The sequence below is a fragment of the Armigeres subalbatus genome, chromosome 3, assembly GCF_024139115.2.
Source record: "Armigeres subalbatus isolate Guangzhou_Male chromosome 3, GZ_Asu_2, whole genome shotgun sequence".
NCBI classification, from domain to species: Eukaryota; Metazoa; Arthropoda; class Insecta; order Diptera; family Culicidae; genus Armigeres; species Armigeres subalbatus.
This window is the reverse complement of record NC_085141.1, coordinates 207610547-207622479: the sequence shown is the minus strand read 5'-3', so window position 1 is coordinate 207622479 and position 11933 is coordinate 207610547. Positions and strand designations below refer to the sequence as shown.

The window sequence follows — 11933 nt, the reverse complement described above, 5'->3', positions numbered from 1 at the left end:
TGACTTAAGCAAATCGCGACCCTAGTAAGCCAACTCGAACAAAATCGATGCGCGCCACAGATGATTGATTGGCCAAAATACTAAATATTTGAGTTACCCCGTTAATCGTTATACGATTAAATATCCTCGAGTGTTTGTCGCATCCGTACGTTTGTCGGTATAAAAAGGTTGATGTCTTCGTTGAATGCGAGAAAGGCAGTATCACTACTAAGGGAATAAATTTGGGCTCTTCATAAACATTAAACGCAAACGTTCACGAATTCTTTTCTGAAAATATTCATTTTTTTTCACAAATTTCATGAGAATCATCCCATCAGAGATACAACTCTGGTGGTTGTGATTATAAATACTGCACTATAATTAATGAAGTGCAAAACTGCATTAGCCAGCACCATCGCATGGGTGTAATTAGCTAACATGCAATCAGGCTCTATATTGCATAATTTCACCATTTTGCGTGTTCGTTCATAGATAATATTCAAAACGTAAGCAGGTGTGTATAACAGCCTTAAGTTGCTTTTGCTGAATCTGTTGAAGTAAAAATTGTAATGCATAAATCTTGGTTTAATTATTTATTTCGCAAATCGACGTAAACTACAATACAGGCGTTAGACAAAATGGTTCAGAGCGGAAAACGTTAAAAAGTTGCGTCTATCTTTTGAAGGGCGGTACGGATTCGAAGGGTCAATAGTTACATGTGTATACATTGGAGTATGAATTTGAAAAATATTCAGTTCATTTAGACACAGGAAATATTTTATTTGCTAACGCTTCTCTGAATGGTTTATTAGGGATAGTTTATTAAATCAGTGTTGACCCGAATCTTTGAAAAAAAAGCCACCTAGCCGTGTTGGTGCGTTTCTCGTGCCAAAAATACTAAAAATTATGCACATTAACTTTACGTAGTACATAATAACTATAATTGTACATCTCCCTCACACGCTTTATACATAACACACTTGTTTAGAAAGAAAGGGAAAGAATTCATGCCCAACATCGATAGCAGCGCGAAGTGCTCACGCTCCTCGATTGCAAATAGTGCCAACGCCGGCATACACAGCGCACACCGGCAACAATCAGCGATGAGAGAGCATAGAAGGCGGGACGAGTATGGACATATCACCATCATTATAATCATCCTCATCATCATTATCATCATCACATCATAATCATCATCATTATCATCATCATCATGCACGCCTAGAATTAGCTACGCTGTACCAGAACATTCCACGTGCTTCTATAACATGACGCGTGGAGATATAAATTGTCAGTGTTTGCCTTCTTATCCGAAAAGATGTTTTTCGTACATTTGGTCCTTCGAACCGGATAGCGTGAATCCAGCAATTCAGAAGGCAAGGCAAGTTTCGCGAAATCGTGTACGGTCGTACTGTGAAGAATTGCGTATCGAACCACCATGGTCATGATCTTGCTTTGTAACAGCGCATCTTACCGCACGGCTAAGGAGGGCCCTATCATTTTCAGGCAATAGTTACTCTTTGTAACCTTATAATTATTTAAAAAATCACTTTAATACTTAAAGATTAAAAAAAAAATCAGATGCCAAAATGGTGTATTTCGACATGTTATATCGCATATTTTATCATATCTAGACTAACATGTGAAAAGGGCGTAACAGCCAAAATTTATTCCTTCTGATTCTTCGTCTACGTATATAGCTTTATAACATATGTTTAAAAACCCCTCATCTTCACTACACTCCTCCCCTTTTGTGACACCCTAATGTGTTGTCTCTCGTAATCAGCCAGAGTGAACTATATTGGTTCGGTAATGAAATATATTTGCAGCTAAGTACTTAAAATCACCGCAGCTGCCCACACACTGCGAGCGGAAGGCTAGGGTTGCGATGGTGGTGATGAACCAATATGACCAGCTTTGTTGCTTTGTTGAAAGTCAGGAGGCCTGCTGTTCGGGGGACGGCGATGATTTTAGCTCGTATCGATTCATACAAAAGATGATGTCAATGATGACGGCACGCCACGTGCAGAAAGGATACCCAATGGCCCAATGCCCAGAAAGAATGCCCAACGCTAATAGACGAATCCAAGTAAAAATAAGAAGAAGACACACGACGGTGTTAACTTTGACAGATCCTACAGAACAGCATAGGGAGATCATTTTAAAATGCTTATAATAAATTCTAGACAAAATTTAATTAAAATCTGATTGATGTATGGTGCGGAAAAAGTTCCGAACTGTATGATAGATACATTTTTGGAAAATATTCAAAAAATTGAGATTAGCTTCCAGATATGTAATTCAAAACTTTTTCCGTACCGTACATCAATTAGATTTTAATTACATTTTGTCTAGAATTTATTATAAGCATTTTAAAATGATCTCCCTATGCTGTGCTGTAGGATCTGTCAAAGATAACACCGTCGTGTGTCTTCTTCTTATTTTTACTTGGATTCGTCTCTGGGTTTCTATGTGTAGCTTAGCATTCTCACAGGACTCTTACTAATATCACATATGAAAAAAAAAACTCAACACAGGGGGGGGAAAGCAAAATAGAACCCGCAGATTCAAGACTTTCTCGCACGGTAGATCGGCAAGGAATAGATAAAATATTGTAAATATTTTAATATTTGTGTATACGATATTACCAGAAAATAATCAAAACCAAAGAAGATAATTTATTGAACGCAGTTTATTGCATTATAATATTCTCCAAGGAAGTATTTCTCATCGATAATGCGTTTTCGTTCATCGCAATCAGCAACGGTATGTTGTTTGTTTCCGCAAACTATGCATCCTGATTTCTCAGATTTTCTGTTCTTGAATACTCGCCAAAACGTACAATCTCTCTCTCCGTGTCCTTTGTGCATACAAATACGACAGCACAGCTGTTTCCTATATGACCAACATTTGTGTCCCTGCACCTGAGTGCATCGACCACATGGTGTGCAGTGTGCGTAGTTTGGTTTTACACACCAATTGCACTTAGTACAGTGTCTATAAGTTGCCCCATTTTTCGACGGGCATTTTTTGCATATTCGACAATGTTTATTAGTTTTATGAACACTTTTCTGGCATTCCACGCACCATCTATAGCCTTCTTTTGCTGGCAGCTGGAAGTTGTCTAACGATACGTTGGTAAACAGTCTAACCGGTGAGCCATGTTTTAAACCTTTTTCACCGCTATGATAGGTACGATGATTGGTGTAATTGACATGATAGTCGGACATTTCCATAGAAGGCATTTCTTTTCGGATATATGTTTCCATGAAGTATGGAAATATCCAGAATGTTGGCAATATTTGCTGGATGACCTTATTCACACCATTGTAGGTTTGGTTTATACGCTTTATAGTATATGATAGCAACTCTGTACGGCATCCAAATGGTGGGTCAGTGACGATACAGAGTCGATCGGCAGATCTGAAAGTATAGACAATTATTAAAAAAAAAATCTAAATCCTACTCTAGTGATTGATAACTTAAAATGGATAACTCAATATCAGGGTTATGTTTTATTCAATTTAAATATAAAAATAATTTAGAACTTTGTAGCATAAAACGACTTGGGTCAAGTACGGACACTGAAAACGATATTACTGTTAAGATCGAAATACATATCTATCTGGGCTGAAAGTCTCGTTAATAAAGACACAAAAAAATACATATCTGAAAAAGTTACAATCAAAAGGGATAGCACTAACTCTTCTTATGACAAGTGGGTTTACTTACTCATTAACATTCAAATATTCCTTAAATATATCTTCCGCCTCCTCTCCGTCGAAAAAGAAATGGTTGAACATGTTATAGTATAAATACTCAGAAATGTCAAAAAACCAATGAAACCGTCTATCAATGTCCAGCAATATCGACTTGATGTTTGCATTCACTAGTAAATGCTCATGAAATCTCGGAGCTCCTATACAAATCACTTTGGTTATATTGAGTTGCTTCAGCATGTTCTCCATACATGCTAGTGTAGAATCACTGAAAAAGTATTGTGCCTCGTTTCCATCGACGCTAAGTGGTGCCAGGAATCTCGTTGGTTGCCGCAGAATATCATCCGATAGCTTTTCAAGAAGTTTATGGCTTTTATGATCTTCCACATTTGATTGTAATAACAATTGCTGACATTGAACGCAGTAGACTTTTTGAGAAACTGGAGCTAATCGTACCTGCAAGTAACAAAATACAGCCAAGTCATTAATACGTCGAAGACAAGGTACTTAGTAGAAAGTGGCGGTAGCGAAAAGTTTGGATAGACGGTACGGCGTCGTACATTAACAAGCGCGAAAATCTCCAACCTGTGTTATTTTCCATCGCTTTATTTTTTTTCACGGCTCTTCGTCTATCTCTACCATCTCTACCAAAGGCCAAACTGTTTTTTTATTTTGTAGATCGTACTCTATTTCCACCGGAGAGCAGTACACATTTATTTATTTGCTCGTATCTTTGAACTTCTTTAATCTTTTTCTTTTTTCTTTATTTCTCTTTATTTCTAGGAATTTCACACGTTATATTGCTTTTTGTTTTAATCCTCCTCCTTTATCTCTTTTACAAAAAATACCACCGCATGGCCAGCCACTAACCGCGCCATGTCCTGGCTGTGCGAATGTTTTTGACATCCGTCGAATATCTGAATTCTTATAGGCTGAGTAATTAAAAGTATGTACCGACAGAACAAGTAGCTCTAGCGATACATTGGCGATGCCAAACGTTTGGATTAGTATCCTCTATTTTTCTTCGTGATGTTGATTGTGATGTTGAATTCGTTAACTTTTCAAATCAAATTTCCTTTTTTGTTTAGTGGTATATATTTAGATAAAACATTTGGAATACCACGAATCGTATCTGAGAATACTTCGTGTTCTTCTAGAGAGCAATATTCCATAAAGCATTTCAGTGCTACTCGCCTAGAATAAAACAAATTTATCCCTCAATTAGGCCACAGAATAAAGAAATTAAATATTCAATCTTACAATCATTTACTTCTAATGCAACAATTAGTCACAAACGCCTCTGAAGAATCAATAGCAAAAGAGCTACTTAGCCCGCTTTGTAAGCTCCTTAAGAAACAATTATAAGCTAATAAAAACTTCACTGTTTTTCGCCACTCCGATTTGGCACAAATTCATTGCACACCGCGGCATTATGCTAGCATCGACCGGGAACTAGAGTCCAATCGTACACAAAACGAAATAAAACTTACTAAATAGTTCACTATCCGATAATTTCCATTACCGATTTTATGTAAGCACAAATAGTGACGAAGGTCACATGGCCAACAATTGGAAATGCATCTCCTTAGGTCTAGCTCCTTGGGTCGAAACTACCATTCCGAGGGTTATTGCATTCACCAACGATTTTCATCAAATAACAAACCCGTTTGATTTCACCATGCGGGCAATAAAAATCAATTGTCATTTTGGCGGAATGTTATTACGTAAATTGAAACAATGGTGAATTTCTCTGAAACCATGGTAAAATTTACTGAAATTGCGTAGTAGTTTTAAAAGCAGAGCGTAGTCTACTAAATAGTAGGGGAAACTGGACACACATGATCCCCACTTTTTATTTCGGATGCTTCTCGATGTTATACACCCGGTTCTTTTTTTACACGGGTGGGTTTTAGTTGATTCTGACCTTTAGCGTTGATAAAACTATGAGTTAACCCCATGAAAAAAATCACAAAAAATCAAAGAAAATTCAGGTGGTATTTAAAAAGCTGTGAAAAATCAGGTTAACCGGGAAATTAAAGAATACCAACCGTCTAAAAAAAATATTGGGTGTATGCTTAAATTTATACGATTTAGGTGGACTTGATAAACAATTTAATTAGTTTTTCAAAAACATCATTGGAAGAAATCATTTTTTCATGAAAGTTATCAAAAAATCGATTTTTCTAAAAGATAGAAAATTTGACCTTTTCAAAACATGCGGGAGACTTGATCTCCATATCGGGGGGAATTGATCCCTTTATGAGCTGAACATATATAGGTTCTTTCAAGTCTGATGAAAGGCCAAATTGGTTTATTTTCAAATCCTAACATTTTTTTTTATAATCTAACGTGAAAACAGTCGTGCAATAATTTAAAATATTGTTGGTATTAAGTAAGGCAAGTATTTTGGTTCTCGAATAGTCAACTATCAACAAAGTTGACATGCTGATGATTATTTATTCTAGCAATCCACTTCACTGAAAGGCAGAGGTCATATAACGACAACCATGATGTTTCCAAGAGGATCTCTCTGTGTGGCTGATACAGTTATGATACCAAAACTGGATGATCGATACATAAATATTAAATATATCTTTGTTGTTTTTAAATCTAATTATCCTGTTTCTAATTTTAAAAATTAGCCGCACTTCAAAACCCATGGCCAGTGGTAAATATCCCAGAGTGCCTATTTCGGAACCAACAAAAAAGGTCTGTGATGCATCGCGGTCGCCAGACTACTACCAATACCACGACCGTGATCATACCAGGCTGGTGACTCCATACATCAATGTGGTACTGTCACGCATGCTTGAAACATTATATTTACGTGTATATTATTAGTACACAAATGCGATTTCTTTTAAAATACTGAATAGAAGCGGTAGGATTAGGATTCTTTAGGAAGACAGACAGGAAAACTTGCAAAAAAATACGATGAAAATAGTGATTCTAAATCATCTTACCCCATTTAAATGTGAAAGTAAACTTGAGTAGTAGATCTAACAGTACTGCATTTTCAAAACTTCATTTATTTTTAGATTGAACATTATGTTATTTAATTTACTCGCATTTAATAAAACTAATCAAAGTTAAGTATGTTTAACTACACTTTGTTCTAGGTAATGAGTTAAGGCTATTGACAAATTCACAATACGCGTGTGCTTGAATGATAAAATTGAAGGAAGTAAATAAATCTTTTTTAACTTTTAAACCAAAAAAGAATTATAACAGATCAATAAGTTCCCTGTAATACAATACAAATGTAATATGCAAATGCAATGGAATACAACAAACGCCTTAATATATGCAATATCGGGATCAAGTGTGTCCAAACTGTAGGGGATCAAGTGTGTCCATGTTGAGTATTTATCTTGATTTTCTCCTCCATTCAATGTTAAATGAGCAATAATCAATTTGATGAGCTTATTCATTTCTGCAATAATAAAACTACGTCCAATAAAATTTTGACACGTTTTGGTTGGATATACTTAAAGTTATTAAACTTTTTACCTTTGCAGAAAAAAAGAATTGAGAACGCTTAAATAATAAAACCTTTCTAAAACCCTAAAGGAACTAACATTAAATGTTAAGCCCCAAAATAACGGAACGTCGACGGAAATGGCAAATTTGACCGTTCCGATTCAATTATCTGTCTAACGGATCTGTTTACACATATCAGTGGTATAAAAATATTATTAGGTTTCGAGAAAACAGGGGGGGTCATGTGTCCCTGGAGATTATGTGTGTCCAGTTTCCCCTGTTTTTACCACGGATTTTTTTCTATACATAAAAGTCAAGTCAATAAAAAATGAATAAACATTTTAGATATAAACATCACTTACTTTATCATACTCATCACGACGTTTTTCCGAGGTCTTCTTATTTTGATTGCAAGTACCAGATTTTGTTGCGTTTAGCTTGAAAGTACATTTACCATCGCGACTAGCCGTGCAAGCGTAATATTTTTCAATAGTTGCATTGTTCTGATCGGTTTTGTGAAATAGAACTGTTGGTCCATGTTGGCAGCATGGGTTATTGAGAATATCTTCAATAATGACCTCCAGATGCGCTGAAAAGATTAATACATTTTTTAAATTTATAATGCAGATTTTTTATTTTTCTACAAATTACTCATGGTTTATTCCTAAACGCACAGAAATAAATTGTAAATTCTACAAAATAAAGGGTCAAAATCGACAAACATGTTTGTTATCTCAGGGCTTACAAACATTTTTGTTGAATTCAACCCAATATGTTTGTTGTTCTAACAATCATGATAGTTTTTAATTTTATTTTGACGTTTTGTCGTTTTAACAATATTTTTATTAGTTTAACAAACGTGTTTGTTAAAACCACTATATATTTTGTAGAGTTGCCAATATTTTTTCTTTACATTTGAGGTTAAGTTACAAAAACACAAATATTTTACAATGCATTATTTTTCAATTTTTATTTGCAAACTATGTTCATGCTTTTATAAATAACACTTGATTTTTTTAGATCGCGTATCCATTTCCTCGTCCATTTCAATAGGGCCTCAATCATATTTTTTACATTTGTCTGATGAGAATAGACCGGGATAAATCTGAGACATTTGCTAAAAGGTGGAACATTTATATTTATAAAAATATTAAATATTTAGCTTTATTTTTAAAGAAATACTTACTTCAACATATAAAAAAACAATGGCGATATCCATATGGAATTAATTCCACTTTCGGTTTTTTCCTTCTATGTTGTTTTCCACTAGAAAAACCATGTTGTTTTCCACTAGAGTGAAATCGTTTTTCCCACTGCAACTGATATGGCATGCACAAATTTATGGTACGCTGTTAGCAGCCATATTGGTTTTCTTTGACATATAATATCAACAAAACAATTTGTAAAAATAAACATGGTTTATGGCTACATCAACAAAATTGGTTAGTTGACATTACAAATTTTGATTTTCATTGTAACAAACAGTTATGGTTGAATTCAACAAACCAATTTGTTGAATCAACGTAACAAAATTTCTATGCGTGTAAACGCAGATAAACTTTGATATCACAAAATAGTATTGAATGGTGATAAGAGCAATCTATACGAGTAACTCATAAACATTCAAAACAATAACATTGAAGTGTCTCTGCTATGCTTTGCACGCTAATCTGAAACAACCCAGTGGCTGGATCGCTAATGCTAAGTTTAGACAATTCAAGTGTTTTGAGCAAGTCACTTGAATTGAAGGTCTAAACACCTTTATTAAACTCACTTGAACGAAAAGAAACTTGAACAAGATCAACTTTTAGCAAGTCAATGGGCTAGGAGAGCCGGATGAATGCTGTCATCAGAGAAAAAAATACAAACTAAAAGATATTTTAGTTACAAGATAAAGATTGTCGCTTCGGTTCCCTTTGTTCTGCTGTCCGAAACATGTGTGGTACTTAACTGTCAAAGCGTATGTATTCTTCCTTCATTGACATTTAGATCCCCTATCCTCGTCAGCAAAAGATGTTCCGGTTCCGGACAGCGACAATCTTTATCTAGTAACTAAAATATCTTTTTCCAAAGTAGAAGGTTGTATTGCAGACACGATCGCACACTGAACGTAGAATCACGTATAGTGTAGCAACCCTATAACCAGAGACCGGCGGAGTGAAAAACTGTCGAAATGGCAACGTATGAAAAGATGTGATATCGTGGAAATAATGCTGACATCACTTGAACTTTTTGCTTGACTCTTATGGGGGAAAAAAATAAACAAGTCGATTTGGAACCGCTTTTGACGGTTCGATTGGAAACAAGATGGCGTCTTTGCCGATCTCTTATTCTAGTATTTCTAGTATAGTGTGATGGTGGATGTTAAGGTCGAGGCCTCACACCTCGGGAATTTGATCCGCGGGTTTTTCCCCATGTATTTTTGCATATGCGATGTTTTCGGAATTTGGGCACGGAAAATAAAAATCCCGGCCCCTTTAAAATACACGGGGACCAAATTCCGTCGGAAAATTTTCCGGAGGTTCAAGGTATATTGAAGGCTATTTGATCAACATTTTGTGCATGATCATGCCGGATGGCCGAAATGTAAGCAATTTACTGTAAAAGTGAAATTTCAGCACAACCTGGAGAGGAGAAATTGAATTTTTCAATAGTTGAATACATTTAATCAATTGTTTACAATAGTTGTATGCAATCTTAGGCTTTGGTCCGATTCGCGAATTAAAATCAAATTAAACTTAGGGTAAAATCAGCAGTGATTCAAATCGTTTAAAATGCACGGGACCATTTAAAATGCACGGGGACCAAAATCCGGCGGAAAATTTTCCCGAGGTGTAAGGTAGCCTTAAAGGCAGCCTCACACCTCGGGAATTTGGCCCGCGGATTTTCCCCATGCATTTTTGCATATGCGATGTTTTCGGGATTTGGGCACGGAAAATCAAAATCCCGGCCCCATTTAAAATGCACGTGCACAAATGCACGACCAAAATCCGGAGGAAAATTTTCCCGAGGTGTAAAGGCTACCTCACACCTCTGCCCAAATCCCGACAACATCGCATATGCAAAAATACATGGGGGAAAAATCCGCGGACCAAATTCCCGAGGTGTGAGGCTACCTTAAGGTGGCCTTAAGGCAGCCTTAACCGGGGATTCTCGAACTGTCTCTTTTCAGTTAAGTTTGATTTTAATTCGCGAATCGGTTTACTGATCGCCCAATATGGAAATCTCCAGAATGTCAAACATTTCACGCTCTCCGAATTTCTCTTTTCATGCTGCACGTGGGAGCATGCCGCACGTGCGGTAGACTCTACATTGCTTCAACCTGCTGTTGAATTGTGTACAATTTCATAACAAGTGCTTTTAATTGCTTTCCTACTAATTCGCCACTCGAAATATAATGGGAAAATATTTGGTACAAAACATACAAAAGTCAAACTTATTTTATTCTTATAATTTATTCTTATTCGCGAATTCCGTCAACAAGAATCCAAGTGAGAAAACTTTATAAACGCATGTAATAATCTAGATAACCATTTATTTTTTACAGGACTTCAAGTTGCTTCAAGATCGAGGCATCTGGCATGGACCATATGTCATTTCTTTCTATAGCTGATGAGCCAACCAATACCATGGTTGCAATAAATTAGTTTATCGCACAAGACCTTTTTTTCAATGTTCAATATGAATATATAATAAATTTTATCCTATTTTAAGGGTAAGAAGTAATATATGCGGTAATATCATTTATTTTAATTGTTATATTTGTTATAAAGTAGTAGTTACCGCAAAAGGACGTACATTTTACAGACATTTTTTTGTAAAATTTACCGGAACATTACTTCATATCGACCAAAATATCTCTTGGAAGATACCAGAAAAGTCACGTAGCTATTACTTTAATGAAGTGATTTTGGGAGTTCATGAGTTCATTTTGACATAGGTGACAATATTTTCCACGTAGCTGTTACGTGAAAAGTGTGATGGAAAAAAGCCACGTATGTTTTCACGTAGCTTTGACGTTTGGATTATTTTGAGTGTATTTTGTTTAAAGTAATAACTAAAGACACTATATACAAAGACGCGAAATCTACTAGCCCAAGACTACGCGCAGTAGCTGGAAGTGGCAATCCCAACGGAAGAGCAGCTAGGCGCAGCGTCTCTTGAAGATGGCTGGAGAGTAAGGTGGCTCAAAAAACACTTTTTCAATTTTTTGATGGACCCCTCTTATTCGGTTCTGTTTGACGCCCTGATGCTCTGGACAAAATTTCAGCCAAATCGGTTAACGTTTGGGCGGTGCTAAGTCGTTGGAATTTTATATGGGAAAATGTATGCAGAAACATCGAAAAACAGTTGGACGGCACATTCTACGATGCAGAACTATGATAATCATTCAGATCTTGTAGAATTAAATACATAATGTTATGCTGAAAACCGCGAGAAGATTAGAGTTTATTAGGTAAAGGTAGCCTCACACCTCGGGAATTTGGTTCGCGGATTTTTTCCCCATGTATTTTTACATATGCGATGTTTTCGGGATTTGAGCACGGAAAATCAAAATCCTGGCCCAATTTAAAATGCACGGTGATAAAAATCCGGCGGAAAATTTTCCCGAAGTTTAAGGTAGCCTTAAAGATATTAGCATTTTACGAGTGTTGTAAGGGTGAATTTGTTTCTTTTCAAAGGTAAAAGAAACGAATTTTGCTCAAACCCCACTTCAGAGAAATCTCGCGGTTTTCAGCATAACATTCTGTATTA

At 36.0% G+C, this 11933-nt stretch overlaps 2 protein-coding genes across 2 annotated transcripts in view; one reads left to right on the top strand and one right to left on the bottom strand.

Moving 5' to 3' along the window:
- The window catches only part of LOC134227769 (peroxisomal membrane protein PEX13), a 47788-nt gene extending 45772 nt beyond the window's left edge, over positions 1–2016 (top strand). Inside the window, exon 5 of the mRNA XM_062709449.1 lies at positions 1809–2016. Within this exon, the coding sequence (XP_062565433.1) occupies positions 1809–1820 (12 nt within the window). The 3' untranslated portion in view covers positions 1821–2016. The remainder of the gene's footprint in view (positions 1–1808) is intronic.
- A 637-nt stretch (positions 2017–2653) lies between these two features.
- On the bottom strand, positions 2654–8821 carry LOC134224599 (rRNA N6-adenosine-methyltransferase ZCCHC4). The gene is made up of 5 exons (XM_062704011.1): positions 8731–8821; positions 7830–7851; positions 7541–7767; positions 3712–4154; positions 2654–3402 (listed from the first exon to the last, which is right to left on the bottom strand). Exons 2-5 carry the CDS (start codon positions 7831–7833, stop codon positions 2658–2660), a joined length of 1419 nt encoding a protein of 472 aa, XP_062559995.1. The 5' UTR covers positions 7834–7851; positions 8731–8821; the 3' UTR covers positions 2654–2657.
- Between the last annotated feature and the right edge of the window lie 3112 nt (positions 8822–11933).